At 34.5% G+C, this 23657-nt stretch overlaps 1 protein-coding gene across 1 annotated transcript in view; it reads left to right on the plus strand.

The window, feature by feature from the left end:
• Nucleotides 1–23386, plus strand: part of LOC149792484 (1-phosphatidylinositol 4,5-bisphosphate phosphodiesterase delta-4-like) — a 123878-nt gene extending 100492 nt beyond the window's left edge. Inside the window, exons 18-20 of the mRNA XM_089971074.1 lie at nt 138–273; nt 6263–6409; nt 11486–23386. Of these exons, the coding sequence (XP_089827200.1) occupies nt 138–273; nt 6263–6409; nt 11486–11574 (372 nt within the window). The 3' untranslated portion in view covers nt 11575–23386. The remainder of the gene's footprint in view (nt 1–137; nt 274–6262; nt 6410–11485) is intronic.
• The last annotated feature ends 271 nt before the right edge of the window (nt 23387–23657 follow it).

Here is a 23657-nt window from a genome sequence, read left to right on the forward strand (position 1 = left end):
GCTAACTGCGTATCCAAATTGCAGATGTGGAATGAAGTGGATTGATGACCCCAATGGCCTGCACAGATGCATCAGCACTATAATGAGGTAAAGTTTACATGGGAATACAAGTTTATTTTGCTTTATATTTATTTCAGGTTATTAGCGGTTTTCAACTTCCCAAACCTAAGAACTCCAAGAAAGGAGAGGTAATTGATCCATTCCTGAAGATTGAGATTTATGGTGCATTAATGGACATTCAGGAAAAGAAGACGACTGTCATTAAAAATAATGGTAAAGATAAATTGTAACACATCTGTGAATGTAACATGTTTTCTGGTTGGCAGATTCCTTTAAGCGGTAATTCAACAGTTTAGTGTTGGAGGCTTTTATACTGTTTTGTCATCATGACTCTGTAATGTAGAACCACAGTGAATTATATTTTCAACTGTTTCTGACAAAATTTTCCAAACATTTTGGTCTGATGGTTAAGCTTAATTGGAGACAGTGAAACCTACATGAATGTCCTCAAATCAAAAAATACAGGCAAGTTATCATCTTCAAAGTGAAAATAGGCACCCAAAGTAGAGCAGAGATAATATGGCTTCTTTGCACCTCGGGCAAGTACAATTAATATGTATTAACCCATTCAGGCAAGTGCTGTTAATATGTATATACCTAGTCAGGCAAGTACTATTTATATATACTCACCTAGAACAAACTCTTTTGTGCCAGCTATTTAAGAAACATTAGAGTTGTTAATGTTAGCAACCTAAATATGATGATGTGTGCTTTCCCAAACTTATTACTGTAGGACTGTTACTGAAAATTACACAAACAATCTTAGTAACATCGAACCCATTACTAGAAAGTGGCATCTGTCATATAGAACAACATCAAACCAATCATTGGAAAGTGGCACCTGTCGTGTAGAATAACATCAAACCAATCACAGGAAAGTGGCATCTGTCATTTAGAACAACATCAAACCAGTCACCAGAGAATGGCATCTGTCATATTGTACAACATTGAACCAGTCACCAAAGAGTGGCATCTGTCATATAGAACAACATCAAACTAATCACTGTAGAGTGGCATCTGTCATATTGTACAACATTGAACCAGTCACCAGAGAGTGGCATCTGTCATATAGAACAACATCAAACTAATCACTGGAGAGTGGCATCTGTCATATAGAACAACATCAAAAAATCATTGGAAAGTGGCATCTGTAAGATAGAACAACATCAAACCAGTCACCAGAGAGTGGCATTTGTCATATTGTACAACATCAAACCAGTCACCAGAGAGTGGCATCTATTATATATAGTGCAACATCAAACCAGTCACCTGAGAGTGGCATCTGTCATGTACACCAACATCAAACTAATCACTGGAGAGTGGCATCTGTCATATAGAACAACATCAGCCTAATCATGGGAGAGTGGTATCATTCATATAAAACAACATCAAACCAATCATTGGAAAGTGGCATCTGTCATTTAGAACAATATCAAACCAGTCACCAGAGAGTGGCATCTGTCATATTGTACAACATCAAACCAGTCACCGGAGAGTGGCATCTATTATATATAGTGCAACATCAAACCAGTCACCTGAGAGTGGCATCTGTCATGTACACCAACATCAAACTAATCACTGGAGAGTGGCATCTGTCATATAGAACAACATCAAACCAATCATTGGAAAGTGGCATCTTCATATACAACAACATCAACCTAATCATGGGAGAGTGGTATCGTTCATATAGAACAACATCAAACCAGTCACTGGAGAGTGACATCGTCATATAGTACAACATTAAACCAGTCACCAGAGAGTGGCATCTGTCGTATTGAACAACATTTAAACAGTCACCAGAGAATGGCATCTGTCATATAGAACAACATTAAACCAATCACCACAGAGTGGCATCTGTCATCTAGAACAACATCAAACCAGTCAACAGAGAGTAGCATCTGTCATAGAACAACATCAAACCAATCACTGGAGAGTGGCATCTGTCTTGTAGAACAACATCAACCTAATCATGGGAGAGTGGTATCATTCATGTAGAACAACATCAACCTAATCATGGGAAGTGACATCTGTCATATAGAACAAGTCATAGAGAAAAGATGGTATTGTGCTGATGTCATATAGGACATGCATACATGACTCATACATACCTCTTGATGTCATATAGGACACACATACTTGACTCATGCATACATCCTGATGTCATATAGGACACGTGTACCTGATTCATGCATACTTCTTGATGTCATATAGGACACACGTACCTGACTCATGCATACATCTTGATGTCATATAGGACATGCGTACCTGACTCATGCATACCTCTTGATGTCATATAGGACACACGTACCTGACTCATGCATACCTCCTGATGTCATATAGGACACACGTACCTGACTCATGCATACCTCTTGATGTCATATAGGACACACATACCTGACTCAGGCATACCTCTTGATGTCACATAGGACACACGTACCTGACTCAGGCATACCTCCTGATGTCATATAGGATAAACATACCTGACTCTTGCATGCCTCCTGGCTTCAGATGTCACTAAAATTCCCAAAATCCCTCACCAAATTGATTTTACATTATCATGCTTAAGATGATATCAGTATAGATGTCAGACCTAGAGACAGTCAGTGGAAACAAAATCCCTCACCAAATTGATTTTACATTATCATGCTTAAGATGTTTAAAATGATATCAATATGTGTCAGAGGTAGAGACAGTCAGTGGAAACAAAATCACATTTTAGTTTATAATTTATGACGTGGAACCTTTCTAATGTTGAAACAAGAGTTAAGGAATTAAGTAACTCCTCACAATTTTCACAGAGACAGAGCAGAATGCTCTCAGGAAAATTCATAATTTTATGAGTGTTTTAATCCCTAATGTGTGCTGAAAATTATGTGCAAAATCATTGTTACTAACCAAGTAATAGGAAAGATATTCAGAAATCTAAATTGTAGGATGAAATGTTTAGAATTTTAGTGAAACTGGGCCTTGACGTACCTGGGACATGGAAGTTTTGCATGAGACGTTTATCAGAGGTAGCAGCCCAGAAAAACCGAAACTTAATGCCAGACAACCATTTTTTCCAATGTGAAAGCATATAAAACTTTTGTTGTTGTTGTTGTTGTTGTAGGATTTAGCACCATTTTTCAGCACATGATAGGCTATACATGGCGGCCAGTATTTATAGTGGAGGATGAACCCAGAAAAACCCAGGAAAGAACCACCGACCCACGAGAAGCTGCAAGCAAGCTTTCTTACATACCCACATTAGCCGAATCTGAGACTCGAACCCATGCAGACAGAGATGAGATGGCAGTTATCCGTAACGTAGAGCGCTTTAGACCACTCGGCCACTTGGGGCCCCGATAAAACTTTTGCTTTTAATAATGTCATATACTGTCATTCTTTTTAATAATATCATTTATCACATAGTTGGTACACTATACATATAGTGTGTGCAGTTTAATATTTTTTTGTATGTCAGCATGTTATCGTATCACTTTATGTGAATCTGATTGGTCCAAGCAAGCCCAATCCATCAAATTCTTTTCTTGTATTGTCTATACTAATTGGCTGCAACTGTAAAATCTCTCTGGAATTTTTTTTCCACTGTTACTATCAGCATTTTTTGGGCTCATTTGTCAAATTAACTGACTACAGTGCATTGGAAGAAAAAGGTTACGTATGTCAGAATATGGTCAATTACGTGAACTTGTTCAAGCCACACTCACAATGGATAAGGTCAGTCTATTTATTCTGCCTCTACCACCCTCCTCCAAGTAAACAAATATGCTGACTGAATCTCTCTTTTTGGAACAGTTTCCAAACCTACTGTAGCATGGGAATTTGATAGTTGGCAACCTGATTGTTCTTGGAGATTTCAAATTTCACTTTGACCACCCTGGTAACCCATACACAGCAAAACTCCAAGATTCCATTCACATTTTCATCTTCAAGTAGTAAATGTGACCATGTTGATGGATAGGTTGGCTAACATTTTAGACTGGATTCTTCATAGAGCCAATGATAATATTCTGCATTGTTCATTGGTGTCCCACGATCTTGCATAGATCACCTCTGTGCCACAAGTCAGGTGATGTATTGGTCCTTAACCATCCATCCTTGTTTGCTACTTAAGAGAAACCTCCATACCATAGAAAGAACCCAATTAACGCATGACTTTTGAGCAAAGCTAACAACTTTGTTACCTCCTATAGCAGTACTACTTGATAAGTGCATTTGTTTATTGCTTGATAATCATGCCCCAGCAACCAAATGCAGAATATCGATTCAGAAGTGTTTTCCATGGTATAGTAGGGTTAGGGACCAGCTTCACACTGCTACAAGAGAATGCCGCAAGACTGAGGGGATTTGGCTTTCCACCAATCTCTATTCATAAGTGGATAACACTCAAATATACAATTCTGGCTGCCCAAATGAAGTTAAGTTTTCCATTCAAGGCTAGAGAAGTGTATTTCCATTGTGAAGTCATGAATGACATGCGACAAGCTGCAGGTTTATGATGATAAAACTGAAGACATCCTGATCTCCATGCAAAGACTTTCTCATTTACATCCATTGCATGAAACAGTAAGTATCAGCAGTACCAACATTAAATTCATGTTTAGTTTGAAAGCTAGGTGTCACTCTCAACAGTACTCTCATTACGCCAACATGTCGTGAACAAATACAAGGGAGCTTATCTAGAGCTGAGACACATCAGCTCCATTCGCAGTTTTCATTCTGTTGATGTCACTAAGCACTTGTGTGTTCCTTTGTACTTTCAAGACTGGACTATCGTAATTCACTTCTGTCTGGTTCATCTCAGTATCTACCAGTCAGAAACTTCAAAAAGTTCCAAACATGGATCCTTGGATCATCCTAATAGAGTACGAAAAACAGAGCACACCTCCCTCTGCTCTGCAACCTGAAATGGTTACCCATTCGATCCAGAATCAAACATGAAATCTGTTCACTATACTACATTTCATTGACTGGCCTCAGTCCAATATACCTATCTGACCTCACCCATGTGTACACCACCCCCACCTCACCCCCATCCCCATCTAGAAACTTACACTCCTCTTCCGACACTTGCATTCTCTAGCTAATTGGAACAAATTCCCCATTGATCTTAGACACAAGAATACTGTGATCTTAATCAAGAGTGCTCTTAAAACTCACCTGTTTCAACTGCAAGAACAGACTTCAAGGCTTAATAATGTTAACTTCCTTGATTAATTTCAGTTAGTTTTTGTTTTCTAATTTCATGGTGTTTGTTTTTGTAATTTTGACATATGTTTTTTATATGTTATCTGACACTGTAAAGCACTTAGAGTTTCTGATAATTAAGTGCCATCCTATGTCCTCATTATTATTATTTTTATTATTATAGGTACACCACACTATGACAAGCATGTTTTAAATGCTGACCTATTGGTGTAAATAAGCTCACTTCTGTTTAGAGAAGAATGATGACAAATGATGGCCTCCCAACTGTCAGAAAAGTATCCAACCATATCTTTATTCCAAATCAGTTATTGCAAATATCCAGTTACAAGTACATTAATTTGTGAATACTATACTCAGCTACATCTTTAACCTAGATTAAGTACATTGCATGCAGTAATCATCCATTCCTATGAATACCCAACAACTGGAGTGCTACTCTTTCTGCTATATGCAATATTCCATGCATAGTAGTACTTTGTTGGAACCGTTCTCATTGAAATCTATCTATTTGACTTGTTTAACCTAACCTGACTGAACTATGTGCCATCACACAAAATTTTTATCAGAGATCCAGCGTTGAAAAATGATATTGTTTGTGTCAGATATTATATTGATTTGAAAGAACAGTTGCTCATTGAATTATAATTTGTAAACAAAATATCAGCATTTAAATTTTACTGATTATAGAACTGAACATTATTAATTCAACTATAATCTGGGACTGTTTTTCTACACACAGCAAGTAGAAATTGTCTGAACCACAATAAGCAAAAATATCTCTTATTTCTCTCTAAACTGTTTCCATTAAATTAAAAACTGTGATAAACAGAATCATCAGTATGTAATGATTTAATAATAAATTTATCAAATGAGTTGATGGAAAGCTGGAAATTTTTCAACTCTATTTTATAAATTCAATATTAAATCATTCCCCATTGGAAATCCTCTATATACTAGCATTCTTGTTAATTATATATTGTCATTCTTGCAGGTTTCAACCCCGTCTGGAACGAGACATTCATATTCAACATCGAGGTCCCGGAGCTTGCTCTTATCAGATTTGCTCTCTATGACAAGGATCAATACTTCGATGATTTCATTGGTTTTTATGTTGTGCCAGTCAATAGTCTGCAGCAGGGTGAGGAAGCTTTATAAACACTCATTCGTAAATTGCAAAGACGTTACAATCTGAAATTATTACATGACTATAAAGATATTTAATTAGTTAATAATAATATAGTTTATAAATGTTATGCCATCCTTTACATAATTAAAAAAATAAGAGCTTGTAACATCAGCAATGACTGCCATGATGTCATGTGAGGCAAAAGCCTAATACCGTAATGATTGGGGCATCCGAATGTATTACATTTGTTGAATATATTCTGTTGTTTCAGTACATAAAATCAGTAATTTCGTCTTGAGATACATAGAATCATAGATTTGTTTTTTGTTCCACTAAAATTTATGAAACTCTTTGGCAATTTCTGTATTTTAATTGTAAAAGAAGAACTTTGCTGACTTGTTCAATATAAATTTATGAAACTCTTTGGCAATTTCTATATTTTAATTGTAAAAGAAGAACTTTGCTGACTTGTTCAATATAAATTTATGAAACTCTTTGGCAATTTCTGTATTTTAATTGTAAAAGAAGAACTTTAATGACTTGTTCAATATAAATTTATGAAACTCTTTGGCAATTTCTATATTTTAATTGTAAAAGAAGAACTTTGCTGACTTGTTCAATATATTTCACGTGTAATGAGTGTAAGATTATTTTATTTAACTTTAAGATAAAATATGTTTGATATTCGCAGTGTTAGGCATCACTGCTCCAATTAAGTTGCTTATATGTTCCCTTCATTTTTCATGAAATATGGTGCATTCATTTTGAGTTCTAATGCATCAAAGGTACCTTGGGTTCTAATCAGGATTTTCAAAGTTGCAGTCTAGGACTGCTTTCTTTAAGAAAGTTGCAGTCCAGGACTGCTTCCTTTAAGAAAGTTGCAGTCAGAGTACTTATCATTGCAGTCCCAATAATAATACTCTTTTCCCATGCAGTGATTTAGAATATTATGAGTGTATTTTTGTGTCACCAATATATATGTAACCAGACTGCTAAATGCTAATTAATTGTGAAATATTTAGTATTATAATAAATGAATGAAAAATGATGGCAGCTGATACCAGGATAGCAGTGATTGTGATGTTGCAACCATAATATTCTTAATGTCATTACCTTGCCATTCTTTAAATTTTTGTGCAGCTAGAAGGAATTAAGAATCAAGGAAGAGATACACATTTTTTCTATATTATTTTGATTTAATTTTCTTAATTCCATTTCAAATAATCAGTTTTCAAATACATCGGAAGAAGAAATCTAAATCTGTAAATTCTAGACCATTCTCCATCACCCCCGTCACCCATCTCGTTTTAAATGGCCATGGTCCTTCAGAGTTCTGTGGGTTGCCATTGCATCCTTTATCACTACACCCTGTGCAGAAAGTTAACAATCTGCCAATATTTTCATGCTTTTTGGCCCATGGGAATGTCTTGTTTCATGAATCTCTCAGTCTCTTTGGTATTCTGTTTTCCTCATTAAATTAGATGCATCTACCAATTTCTGTCAGCTAGCCCTGTGAGAATCGTGGTCATATACAATTTTATGTTTGGCATCAAATAATTTATGTTAAATTGCCATTAGAATAGTACATACATGAAAACAAATCTACACCTCTCCCTCGATAACTCATGAACAGGGTCAACAATCACAGACCGCACTATAAGCAAGTTACTGAGGGACCTCCACAAATTGAAAAAATAAAAAATTTGCTTTGACTTTGAGAAAACCTTGGAGTGGGGGGGACAGCATTAGGGAACTGGACTGTTGTTTAATGACTGAATCCTCATTTTACAAACACGTCGATAATAATTTTTAATAACGTGCTTTTCTAATGAAGCTGTTCATTAATCTGTATAAATAACATTTATTTTCAAAATGTCCAACATGTGAAAGATCGTTCCAATAGGTTTCAACAGCCATCACGTGTATGCAAAAAATCTGTGTATTATGTCACTGCATTTTGTTTTCTTGACGAGTCTGGTTCCCTTAGTGGTGTTTAATAGTATCCCGCCAAATTGGGAGTCCCCAGAGTAGGGAACTAGACTAATTCTTGATACACCACCAAACAAGATTCCTTTTTTTCAAAAACATGTGACATTTATTTTGTGAGACAATCGTCTATGTCTAACTCAAGTTTTGTATTGTTCGATTAGTACAGTATTGATGTCATGATTTCATTGGAAATAATAATGAACCTTTTTATCATCCTTGAGGATATCTCTAAGTGCCAGTTATAAAATTCTCAGAAACTTGCTTGCCCACAATGGTCAATATCTTTGAAATCAAGCTCATTATTTTACAAAGTATTTATTTTGCTTGGTTGCCTTGCTAACTTTGATCACAGTTATGAAAGAGTTGATTAATTTAAGGTAGTTTATGTTACATACATAATAACATTTATAACAGTGTTCGATTGATCAAATGAAGTGAGTTCACATGACATATGACCAGGGCTGCTAGATTTTAAGTTTGTAGTATTTTCGTGCCTTTCAACTTTTCTTTTATTCCACCTGCTTTATTTTATTCAAAAGATGTAATTAGCATGATAATACAAAGGAGGCCAGCTTTTAATTCAGTGCAACAATACAACAAATACTTCCTCAGGTCAGTTATCAAAACACGATTGGCACTTAATTAGGTTCTCAGAGAAATGCTTGAGGACAATGCTGTTACAGTAGATTGATGCATTTTACGTTTAATAACAAGAGAACATATTGTATTTATGATGAATACACTTAAAAGGAACTAAGAGATTGAACTAGAACACAAATTTCAATTGATAAAAAAATTATTAAATTTGTATTTTTTTTATTAAAGTACTGCCTCCACTCAGCGTAAGTGACATTTTCATTGATAAAAAATTCCTTATATTTCATTAATTGCAGTGTACTAGGAATGTCATTTGGAAAAAAATGTAAAAAGTTGTATGGACTATTTTTTAATTTGATATTTCATAATGTTGATTAAAATTTCCAGGTCCTGTCTACTGTTTTCGACATTTAAACGAGCGATATATCATAGTTTCAATTACCAGTTTTGATTACGATTTTCTTCAAGTACAACAAATAGGGATCACTTTTTGGGGTATTTTCTGGTTTAAAAAATGTGATCTACACCTGACCCTGTGTTATAAGCAGGTTTGCGAGTTACCAGGGTGCAAGTTATCGAGGCAGTGGTGTATATTGGTACATGACATTGAAAAAACATGGTTTTATAATCATTAATGATGATTAACAAGGGTATTCCTGTGACACAAAATAAATCCTAGATTCATGGCACCGATTTTCTAAATATGGTATATGATAACATGCAAGTGTTCCAAATATTGCGCAAGGATTTTTAATCTGATGGGTTAAAACTGCTGAGTGGTGCTTATCAAAGAGAGGTGCCAAAGCACATAAACATGTAATTAGACTTCAGATTGAAATGATGCTTAGACACAGACAATCAATTAACAGATGTCTTAATCCTCTTGTCTGCTGAGATCTAACCAATGTGGCATCACCTAACCCCATTAAAATCACTTGAACTTTGTTGGAAGTTTGCACACTACATAATTGACACTTTATAGAAAGAGCTCAAATAAATGAGAATATCACCTACTACAATTGACTACATACCTTGACCAAAGTATGTAGAGGGTTTGCACTTAAGATATTGAAGAGGCTTATTGTTTGTGGATTCAAAAGGTCAAAGGTCAGGTCAATGTGGCTCAAAACAAAAATTTTTTTTTTTCTGTACAACTGTTTCTCTAGATTAAGTTCAAACTTTGTGAATGGCTTGCACTGAGGATAATAAACAAACCTATAAATACTGGAATATAAAGGTCAAAGGTCATGGTTACTTTAAGTTCAAAAAGAAAATAAGAGTTTATGTACATTAAGTTCAAGACTGTATACCTTTCCCAAGGCTAAGTTCACTCAGTCAACACTGTCCTACAAGTGTATATATAGAAGTTTATCAAACATGAAGCAGGTGTATTAGATACTATTCACAGTGTGCTTGTTTGGCAATATTTATGAGGGCTAGCACCTTAGTTATAAATACAGAGGCACCAGGACTATCTTATTTGTGTTAGGCTCCTTAGTTATAAGTACAGAGGCACATGGACTATCTTATTTGTGTTAGGCTCCTTAGTTATAAGTACAGAGGCACCAGGACTATCTTATTTGTGTTAGGCTCCTTAGTTATAAGTACAGAGGCACCAGGACTATCTTATTTGTGTTAGGCACTAACCTGGAGAGAACAGATAAAAAACGGGATAGGTTTTATTGTGTTTTCTTTAAATGGAATTGTTGACGTATCAGTGACCTTTCTAGAACCAACTAAATCACAACCATTTACCTTGTCATTCAATGCAAATGTCCAGAGGCTGAACAGGAGGAACATTTTATTTTCTGTTTAGGCTTTAATGTTGTTTTCTGAAGAATGCAAGCAGTATTCTAGGCAAGCAAATATCCAGGAGAAATAAGAAAAACATATAGTAATGGTTTTCTGAGAGGCTACCTTAGGGTGGAATAATATCTAATTTGGCTCAATTGGTACCTGTTGATTTTATGATAATTTCAGCGCTGGCTGTTGACAAATTATACCTAAAACTTTTTGAAAGCTTTCACTTATATAGGAAAGTGAGGTGTTCATCAGTCTAGTTTGAATCAAAACATTAGGTCTTTAGGCCCTTATGTTTGTCCACATACAGGTGACTCTTGCAAATTCAAGAGCAGTTAATTCGTATTGATTCATGTTGATGATTAGTGGTTATTGACTTTCAAAGACCTATCCCCTTGGTTATGAAATATTGAGTTTCAAAATTAAAATGGACATAAAATTCATACATTTAAATTTAAGGAATTTTGGTAAAGAATAATGCTTCAAAGATTCTAATTTTACACCAAAAAATGCTTGAATTGTTTTAATATTAAGATTACCTTACCATGAGGGTGTTTAAAGCTAGCTTACAGGCTTGAAAGTAGAACCTCTTCAATAATGTCTGTGGTAAGTACAATATGTCATGATTTTTCCAAAAGACACAAGAACCTTTGAAATAGAGGGAGAGAAAAATTGACTGATCTTTCTTTTGTATTGCAACAGGTTACCGCCATTTTCCATTGTTTGATCAGGCTGGGGAACAGTATCCACAGGCTCTTATGTTTGTCCACGTACAGGTGACAGATGGCTAGAAATCCTTGGAACTTATTTCCAATCACAGTCAAGTGAACAGTGTCAAGGACAGCCCTGCTCTCTATGGCCTATCTGTGTCTTACCTGGGCTTGTCTTCTTAGAGCTTTATGTCCAATGAGACTTCTGATTTTCTTGAGACTGTACACACATTTTTTGAGAGCAACACGGGACAAATTGAAGTGATTTTTTAAAAGCCACATCCCCTTCTTGGCCTGTGTGTGAGAAAGCTCTTTCCAGATCACAGCATAACACAATATTTACAGTCATTCACCACATGGAGCTTTGATATACTAACAAGGAGATATGATACATCAATGTGGATTATGATACATGGGGCAATGATACAGTAACATAAGGCTATGATACATTAAATGGCACTGTGATATATTCATATGGGACTATCATATATTAAGATGGGGCTATGATACATTTCAATCGGGTTAAGATATATTCACATGGGGCTATGATACACTAACTTGGGGATATGATATATTAACATGGGACTATAATATATTCGCATAATGTTATGATTCATTTACATGGGGTTATGATACAGTAAAATGGGGCTATGATACTCTGATATGGGATGTGATACGCTAGCATTCAAGTATGATACACTAACTTGGGACTATGATATGTTCACGTAGGACTATGATAAATTAGTGTGGAATATGATGCACTAACTTGGGACTATGATATGTTCACGTAGGATTATGATAAATTAGCGTGGAATATGATGCACTAACTTGAATATATGATAGACTTGCATAGGGTTATCATACATTAACATGGGACTATGATACATTAACATGTGGTTATGATACATTAACATGGGGCTATGATACATTAACATGGGGTTATGATAAACTAACAATGGACTATGATATATTGAAATAGGATATGAAACACAAACATTGACTATGATACACTAGCATAGGGCTGTGATACACAAACAACTCCTAGGATGGTTACATCACAAAGTGTGTGATTATTCTTTATCACAACATATGAAACTGAACAATTACCATGTCATACCATGTAGGAAACCTAGCAATAGCCATGTCAGACCATGTAGAAAATTTACCAATAGCCATGTCAGACCATGTTGAAAATCAAACAATTGCCATTTGATACCGTATAGAAAATTTAACAATTGCCATGTCAGACCATGTAGAAAATCAAACAGATGCCATTATCAGACCATGTAGAAAATCTAACAGTTGCCATGTCCAACCATGTAGAAAATCTAGTTGCCATGTCCAACCATGTAGAAAATCTAACAGTTGCCATGTCCAACCATATAGAAAATCAATTGCCATGTCAGACCATGTAGAAAATCAAACAGTTGCCATTATCAGACCATGTAGAAAATCTAACAGTTGCCATGTCCAACCATGTAGAAAAACAATTGCCATGTCAGACCATGTAGAAAATCTAACAGTTACCATGTCCAACCATGTAGAAAATCAATTGCCATGTCAGACCATGTAGAAAATCTAACAGTTTCCATGTCAGGCTATGCAGAAAATCAAACAAGTGCCATTTTGGACCATGTGTAAAAATCTAACATTCATAAATCATCAAATTTAATACACATTTTCTCAGGAAATAATCATAGTATCTTTGCACTGAATCACCATTATAAACATTCATTTTAGAATTGAAGTTAATAATTTACAGGATTCATGGAGTTCTGGAGCTTGAAAATCAATTGCACACTGTGAATGTATGCAATGTCCTTTCATGCATAGTGTGTTAATGATTTTCTAGCTGCATGACTCCATGAATCCTGTAAAATATAAAGGTCACTTCTTATAACTGCATTTTGTTATAAATGAATCTCAAGGAATAACAGTTATATTTTTATGATTGTTTACAACAAATAATTCAAGAAAGATATATGAATATGTAAGTAGTTCCTATTTTAATGTTTGTGACTAAATTATGTTGTTTTTTTGTTTGTTTTTCTTTTGCAGCAGGTGTGATTTTAACCAATGGAAATACTTGTTACAAAGGCTTGCAGATATTACTAAATATTCCTATGTAAAACATTTCTTTATCAAATACTGTATGTGCAGTTTCCAAAGCTCAAGTCAACACATACATTCTCACTGTAGGACTCCAAAATGAACTGTCTTGTGATGCCAGAAGGGTGTACTATTGGTGGTCACTAATTATAAAATTGGAAAATTAAACAATACTTACCAAGTTGAAGTTTGATGATAATTTCATTGAACCTGTAGCACCCTTAGGGATCACACAAAATGACACATAGGTCACATGACTGATCAGTCTTTAGAGAGGTCACAAGATACAAGATGAGAGATGAGTAGAGTGGTTGTGCATGTGATCGTTGCAGGTACTATAGATTTAATGAAATTTTCATCAACCTTCAAATCAGTAGATACTGTTTAATTTATCAATTGCATTAAACCTTCAGTATGGGTCTTGCTGTGTTCACTTTAGGTTAGATGGATATTTCTATTATTCTGTCTTGCTGTGTTCACATTACGTTGGATGGATATTTATATTATTCTGTCTTGCTGTGTTCACATTAGGTTGGATGGATATTTCTAGTATTCTGTCTTGCTGTGTTCAAATTAGGATGGATATTTCTAGTATCCACACTTGCTGTGTTCCCATCAGGATGGATGGATTCAAATTGAATCCACATTTATTCATTTCTCCATTTTATGGAGTAATAGCCTTATCATTCATTATCTGGGTTCTCTATTATATTGTTAGATAATACTGGTTATTATTGAAAGTTCCTCTTTGAGATTATTAGCTGTATTGTTTGAATCTGATCTGATAGGGCACTTTATGGGATCAGAAGAATTTATTTCAGGGAGTGTATCATTTGAGCCTGATGTACGTTCAGTTGATGCCATAAAATCTCATATTTGATCACTAACAAATAATGATATATGGTATCAAGTTTAGATGACTGAGGCGTACCATTCTATCTTTCATCATTTACAGAAACTACCTTATGGGCTTGCTTTTTAAGCCAAGTCAATCAGCACAGACCAAGATCTTCTGTTTGCATTATGCAGTGGCATATCTAGGTCTGTGCAGTTTGATAGAAGTAGTCAGTAGAACAAACAACACTGACCCAGATCTGCAGGCTCATTATGCTACAGGAGATCAGGATCTTTGTTGTTCGCAGTTTGATGTAATAATTTCATCACATTTAAATATAAGGAGCTATCCGATTGCAGGTTCCAATCAATATCTGTGGCAGTCATCTGTGATATACTGTCAGAAATGTTGGCACCAAACTTATGTTGGATCACTTCATTTGACATATTGTTTACTTTTGGCACATATCTCTGTCAGGCAGTTAGTTAATATATATGGGATTTGATTGGTCTCTGTCAGGCAGGTAGTTATTATATATGGGATTTGATTGAAGAATCATATTACTTAATCAGCCAATAAGAGCAAATCAGGTTTGTCTGCAGTGGAAGAAAATAAAAATATAGGTAGATATTGTGAGAATCCATGCTTGGTAGACTCTGCACTTCAAATTCACTTTATTTTGTGGTGTATCAATTGTTGTGATTTTTTTTTAGTTGCTTCAAACTACAAAGGTAAGACCTGTAAAGCATCTTACACCTTTTGAGATAACAGACCCTAAAGTGAATCTGCCATTTAAGTATCACAAAGAGAATGTACTATACAAAACCACCAAAATTAATACTCCAGAAAATAAATGAGTCCACAAAGTTTTACGAAAGATGGCACTATCACATAGCTATATTTGCACTGCATCAGTTTGTATAAATTTGATGATTACATCATTATTCGGATCAAGAATAATTGGCATGGCATTATTCATGTTTCAAATCACCAAGCTTGCAGAGTTCTTGATAAGAATGTAATAAGTTGGGCATTTTCTTCCAGGTTTAGAATTAATTGCATATTAGCTCTCAAGGTCATAGAAGAGAAGAGCTTATGGGATTGCCTACAGTCTGTTGTGAATCTGTCCATTTGCAAACATTCACTACTCCTCCAACACTACTTGGAGGATTGCCATGAAACTTTACACACACACATTCATCTCAAGTTAGAGGCCGAGTGGTCTAAAGCACTCTTCGTCATGGATCACTGCCATCTCACCTCAGTCTACGTGGATTCGAGTCTTGGGCTCGGCAAATGTGGATATGTGAGAAAGCTTGCCTGTAGCTTCTCGTGGGTCGGTGGTTCTTTCCGGGGTTTTCCCGGGTTCTTCCTCCACCATTAATGCTGGCCGCCATGTATAGCCTATCTTGTGCTGAAAAATGGCGTTAAACCCTATAACAACAGCAACCAAGTTGGAGCTTGTCCTAAATGAAAATGATGCTGTTTAGACAGCAGCCATATTGAAAACCTTTTAATCACTATTTCTTCTGAATGGATGGACATAACAATATGGGATTTTCACTCAAAGACTTCTTTTTAATGCCTAGTTGGTCCTAAATAAAAATCACTGATCTGATGTATAATACACCCACCACATCAGCCAGCTTAAAAATCTGCTTGAACGGAAAGTCATATTATCATCATTTTTTCACCAGAACACTTCTTGTGAGGTTTAGTTAGCTCTAAATGAAAAATCATTCTGCTTGGACATCTGCCATGTCAGCTACAGTGGCCATCTTAAAAATCTTGTTATTACTACTTCTGAATAAATGATATCAACATGAGGTTTCATAAAAAAGACTCCTTATGTTATCTAATTGGTTTTAAATAGAAATGGTACTGTTCTGACATCCAATATGCCCACAACAGCAGCCATCATGAAAATCTTGTCATTGCTACTCCATTATGGAAGGTCATATCATATCAGCATGGAGTTTTCACCAGAAGACTTATTTGGTGTATAGTTGGTGTTAGATAAAAAATGTGCTGATCTGATATCCAATATGGCCACCACAGCTGCCATCATGAAAATCTTATCGCTCTTCCTTTTAGACAGGAAGTCGTATTCAACATTCGATTTTCACCAGAAGACATTTTATGATGTCTTGTTGATACTAAATGAAAATGGTGCTATTCTGCCCATTGAGTATGTCTATCACGGAAACCATCCCGAAAATCTTGTTATTGCTACTCCTCCTAAATGGAAAGTCTTATCAAAAGGCATTGCTACTCCAAAATGGAAGGTCATATCATATCAGCATGGGGTTTTCACCAGACGGTTATTTTAATATCTGGAATAAAGATGGCACTTATTTTAGATCAAATATGGCTGCCACAATGTACATATTAAAAATCTTGTCACTAATTTTCCTGATTGTCATCTCAACATGGGTTTTCACCAAATGTTTTATAATGAAGTCTATTTTGTCATAACTGAAAATGCTACTGATATTGCATCCAATATGGCCACCACAGTCGCTAATTTTAAAATCACTTTGCTCCAGAATATCAGAGATGGTTTCAGCTTTCAGAAGTTAAAAAGAAGAAATGATCTTGTCTTGAATTCCTGAAAATTATTTTCAGACCAGAGAGCATCAGCCCCTTCCAGGAACTCATGTTTTAAATTTGTTGGAGTATTTTGTGAACACCACAAAACACAAAGCTTATAAGATTGTGTCTTAATTATTTAATTGTAGAGATATTAATTATGCCCTCCTGAATGTGTCAGATATCTTAGTGTCCAAGACAGATTAAGGGTTTGTATGATTGTTTAGATATATTTGAGTGAGTGTTCTCTTAATTTGATTAAGTACTTCATTTCTAATATGTACAGAACATCCGGAACATGAATTTATAGCATAGTTTATATTAATCAATGCACCATCATATAACATGCACCATGCTTACAAACTTGACCAAGGCCCTGGGTTCTTCATCCACTAGATATGCTGGCTGCCATAAATACTGTGCTGATAAATGGTGTTAAACCCATAATAACAAAGAAATGGAACTGATGCACTGACAACTTTGGACTGAATGCTTAAGCTTAAGTTTGGACTGAATGCTAAAACTTAAGTTATTTTGCATAATTTCAATGTAATAAAAATGTATTTTTGCATTATTAGGTAAATTGTCTGCATCAATTCTACTGCTTATCAATAGCTATGTGTTTGTGCATAATATAGTGGCAGAGTATTTCTATAAAGAAGAAAACAAAATAAAAATTCTTATTTTAAGCATCATTCATGAGTACCATCCATTACAGTTGAAAGTAAATTTATTTGTGTCGGTAGTAATTTTAATGTTTATTGAGCATACTTTGATATATTCACATATATACATTCTTGTTCATAAGTTAAACTGCTGAGATAAGAAAATGACATTTGCTTTGTATCATGTATAGTTTCCTTCACATATCTTAAATAGCCATTTCATCTGCAATTTTATTTATCTTTTCTGCTTTTATCAAAACCTTGTTCTTTATTTTAGTCACATTAATTTTTGTTTGTATCTTTATTTATTTCCCCACAGTTCAACTAATAGCAGAATGATGGGACATTTTACCAAAAGCAAAAAAATGGTTGTGCTAATGGAAAGAGCTGGAAACATGTATGGCATTGTAAATTGAATGCAGATGACTGCTAAGCTTATTTACTAATTTGTTTTTATTAGATTTTTTTCTTCTTTTAGCTTCAGCATAATTATACCCATGTATTTTTGTTTTCATTTTAATTTAACATAATGATTAAATTTAACAAAATTTAAAGGAGAAGCTAAGATTGTATTTATGCAGGTATATATCTATGTGTGTGTGCACACACACACACATATATATATATATATATACGTGTGTTATAATATAGCATTATGTCCTTAAATACCAGTGCTGTATGAGGGATAGCATTATACTGGGTCTAACTGCATGTGTTACACAAGAGAAGGCATTATACTGGGTCTAACAAGATTTTTGTCTTCAAATACCTGTGTTGTATGAGGGATAGCATTATACTGGGTCTAACAAGATCAAATTCATTAAATACCTGTGTTGTATGAGATATACCATTATACTTGATCCAAGAAGATCCATGTCCTTAAATACCTGTGTTATGTGAGGGATAGCATTATACTGTGTCTAACTACATGTATTATAATATAGCATTATACTGGGTCTAACAAGATCCATGTCCTTAAATACCTGTGTTATATGAGGGATATCATTATACTGTGTCTAACTACATGTGTTATAATATAGCATTATACTGGGTCTAACAAGATCAATGTCCTTAAATACCTGTGTTGTATGAGGGATAGCATTATACTCGGTCTAACTGCATATGTTACACTAGGGAAAGCATTATACTGGGTCTAACAAGATCCTTGTCCTTAAATACCTGTGTTGTATGAGGGATAGCATTATACTGGGTCTAAATGCATGTGTTACACGAGGGAAAGCATTATACTGGGTCTAACAAGATCCTTGTCCTCAAATACCTGTTTTATGAGGCATAGCATTATACTGGACCTAACAAGATCCATGTCATTAAATACCTGTGTTATATGAGGGATAGCATTACACTTTGTCTAACTACATGTGTTATAAGAGGGATAGCATTATACTGGGTCTAACAAGATCCATGTCCTTAAATGTGTTATATGCAGAATGTACACTATATGACGTGTGTAACAGTTTTGTGAATAACATTTTTTTCTATATGTGTTTTTTTTAAAAAAAATCTGTGATTCACTATACACCTGACATATGAAACCATTGCTTGTGTCTACACCAAGATAAAGAAGGGTATTTCATTGCTATGTCTACACCAAAAGGAAGAAGGGTATTTCATTGCTTTATGTCTACACTATGATAAGAAGGGTATTTCATTGCTTTATGTCTACACCATGATAAGAAGGGTATTTCATTGCTATGTCTACATCAAGATAAAGAAGGGTATTTCATTGCTTTATGTCTACACCATGATAAGAAGGGTATTTCATTGCTTTATGTCTACACCAAGATAAAGAAGGATATTTCATTGCTATGTCTACACCAAAAGGAAGAAGGGTATTTCATTGCTTTATGTCTACACCATGATAAAGAAGGGTATTTCATTGCTTTATACCGACACAAAGATAAAGAAGGATATTTCATTGCTATGTCTACATCAAGATAAAGAAGGGTATTTCATTGCTTTATGTCTACACCATGATAAGAAGGGTATTTCATTGCTTTATGTCTACACCAAGATAAAGAAGGATATTTCATTGCTATGTCTACACCAAAAGGAAGAAGGGTATTTCATTGCTTTATGTCTACACCATGATAAAGAAGGGTATTTCATTGCTTTATACCGACACAAAGATAAAGAAGGATATTTCATTGCTATGTCTACACCATGATAAGAAGGGTATTTCATTGCTTATGTCTACACCATGATAAAGATGGATATTTCATTGCTTTATACCTACACAAAGATAAAGAAGGATATTTCATTGCTATGTCTACACCATGATAAGAAGGGTATTTCATTGCTACGTCTACACCATGATAAGAAGGGTATTTCATTGCTATGTCTACACCATGATAAGAAGGGTATTTCATTGCTTTACTTTTACACACGGATAAATAATGATATTTTATTGCTTATCTCTATACCAGGATTAAGAGGGGTATTTCATCTACATCTAGGTAAAGAAGGTTATTTCGTTGCTTATGTCCACACCAATATCTAGATTTAATTAGAAATCTATCCCTGGATCAAATTTGTAAAAATAGAACTTGGTGGGAAGGTTGTTTCTATTGTACAAATTAAAAAATATTTTGGGAGCTTTTTGCATGTGGAGTCAAATCTGGGACTTCCTTTGAATACATTCCCCAATCACACTAATGTTAGAAAAGAACTTCTCCACCTCTTAAATCTAGCAGTTGCATAGACAAAATACATATCTATTTCCTGTCTATATACCATATAGGCAAAGGAAATAAACTCTTCCCAACCCATCCTGTTATCTCCTTTTACCACCACTAGGTGGCTACAATTGTTTACTCACTCTTTATGTTTGCTGGACACGACTTGTTATATCCCATGCTTCTAATGAAATTCTTATCCCATGCCTCTAATGGAATTCTTTTGGTCTTTGGATTTTAATTGTTGGAAAGGCAGTGTAAAAATTCTTGTTTTGCATAATAGGCTGCATGTAATCTTCAAAGTCACTGAAGAAAAAATGTATTCATAACAACAGGCATCAGTGCATAAAGTCACTCAAGAAAAAATGTATTCATAACAACATAGGCATCAGTGCATAAAAGTTGCTCAAGAAAAAATGTATTCATAACAACAGACACAAGTGCATAAAAGAATAAACCCAAAACAATATCTAGATATTCCTTGCATGTGTTTAACGTGAAAACAATATGAACTCTCTCTGATATAATTATGTTTTGAGGGCTTTTGTTACACCAGGTTTCACAACGATACAATGCACAGGGTAAGGCAGTATTTTCATGCAAGATGATGTGGCTGGGTTAAAGCTATATTCATTAACTCCAGTATCAGTAAACTTGATTATATATAATCGACTTACAAAATTTATCATCAGCATATCTTGATGTCTGTTTATCTGTACTTCGACACAATATCTCAGTGTTTGCATCATTCTGTGTCTTGAATAGCTTCAGATACCACAAACCAATGTCTATGTCTTCTTATGTTGTCTGATGAACTTTCATTTAAACCCATATATCTTCATTTGTTGTCTGATGGACTTTCATTAAAACCAGTACATATATCTTCATTTGTTGTCTGATGGACTTTCATTAACACCAGTTTCTGTCTTCTTATGTTGTCTGATGGACTTTCATTAAAACCAGTTTCTATGTCTTCTTATGTTGTTAGATGAACTTTCATTAAAACCAGTGTCTGTCTTCTTTTGTAGTCTGATGGACTTTCATTAAAACCGGTGCCTGTCTTATTTGTCTGATGGACTTTCATTAAAACCAGTGCCTGTGTCTTCTTATGTTGTCTAATGTACTCTCTTTAAAAGCAATGCATCATTTTTTGTTGTTAGATGGACTTTCGTAAAAACCAGTGCCTGTCTCTTTTGTAGTCGGATGGACTTCCAATAAAACCAGTGCCCGTAATCTTTTGTAGTCAGATGGACTTTTATTACAGCCAGTGCCTGTCATCTTTTGTCTGATGGACATTTATTAAAACAGTTCCTGTCATCTTTTGTTGTCAGATGGACTTTCATTAAAACCACTGCCTGTCATCTTTTGCTATCACATGGACTTTCATTAAAAACCAGTTCCTGTCATCTTTCATAGATGGACTTTCATTAAAACCAGTTCATGTCATCTGTTGCTGTCATATGGACTTTCATTAAACCAGTACCTGTCATCTTTTGTAGTCAGATGGACTCTCATTAAAACCAGTTCCTGTCTTTTGCTGTCATATGGACTTTAATTAAAACCAGTGCTTGTCATCTTTTGCTATCAGATGGACTTTCATTGAAACTAGTGCCTGCCATCTTTCATAGTCAGATGGACTTTCATTAAAACCAGTGGGTGCATCTTTTGTAGTCAGGTAGACTCATTAAAAACAATAAGGTTACTTTCTTTAAAGGTGTCTGAATCCCACATGAACGTAATCAAAACTTATCTCCATTAAGGATACCATGATATCATCCAGTCACAGCTTGTGTGAAAAAACTTGAATACATTTAAATGCTAATTTTCTTAAACTTTTTAAAATATAGTTTTAAATAGTATCTTAAAGTATTTTTTCAGTAAAATCGAGATAGCTGAAAGAGTTTTAACTCACTTTTTCATTGTAGAGTGCAAAGTTAACAATGCATCTCTCTTGAAGTTGGTACATGCCCATGGAACTGGTACATGCTCATGGAATGTTTTTTTTTAAATAAAAATTAATATAATTGAAGCCAAATAAAAAGAATTTGAGTTTTGTTATTTTTTTAAAATTACCAACTTACTGATTTACATCTGCATGTAAATAAAGTCAATTTCCTTATCTGGATGAAATTCTAAGATGAATTTTGGCCGACCACAGTTTTGCTAAAGATTTTAAATTGTCTTTCTCTGTTTGAGATTGTTTAATGTTGCTTGGCAACAATAAATATATTTCACTTCATATTCAGCATTCATTAGAAATCAAAATAAAAGCCATTTAATATCTTAAATTATGTTGAAAGGAGCCTTGTTTTGTTTATAACAAATTTTTCAAGAATTTTATAAATTTTGCAAAAAAATTGTATCTGTTGTTTTTCCAGTGATGAGAATATTACCGTGTGTGAAATTTTCCCCGTTTGCTATCCCAACCTATCCCAACACTGTCTATAGTACCACTAGAACCATTATGTAAAATCATCAATTTAGATAAATAGTGGAGTTTATTAAAATTAAGGCCTGACTCTTATTTACAAAACTCCTCAACTTGATTACACAGTTAGATTAAAATTTTGATAGTTTAAAAAGAAACCAGGATATTTCAGTGTAGCAATAAAATGATTAGACGTTCAATACGTATATTTGTTTTGTATCATTCTAACAAATGTTAGACATATGACCAAGCTAAGATTGAGGTTGAGTGACCAAGCTAAGATTGAGGTTGAGTGACCACTCAGGTTGAGGAGTTTCCTGATTATGGGGCCTGGTCATCTGTATTTTTTCTTGTATTAAAATCAGTAAGAATTTTGTATTTTCTTTCAAAGAAATGTTTTTCAAATTAATCATTTTAGAAGCTGCATAAGTACTGTTTCAAGTACACATTTAACTTAATATTTATTTTTCCAGTCATTACATTCCTAGTGCCATTTTTTAACATGATGAAATAAAAACAGAACAATAGATTTCAGATATTTTTACAAGGAATAAAATCTATTTTGATCACCTTATTTTGTCTGTTGTTATTTTTTGTCCCAGCATGAATATGGTTAGCAATGTCTGTCTATCCATCTGTATGTCCCTCTATTCAGATAAGGTTTTTTTTCTGTTTAGGTCAGTTTCTCAACCACTGTAGCTGGTCATTTGTGTTCCCTGAGCACACATGCTATTTTTATTTGAAAAAGATTTTAAAAAAATTAACTCTTTATTCTCAAGAGAATACATGAAACACAAAACTTATTTCTTAAGTAATATATCAATATTAATTTCCACCTATGTTTT

The sequence above is a fragment of the Sinohyriopsis cumingii genome, chromosome 9 (assembly GCF_028554795.1).
Source record: "Sinohyriopsis cumingii isolate HCF-2022 chromosome 9, ASM2855479v2, whole genome shotgun sequence".
Classification (NCBI taxonomy): Eukaryota; Metazoa; Mollusca; class Bivalvia; order Unionida; family Unionidae; genus Sinohyriopsis; species Sinohyriopsis cumingii.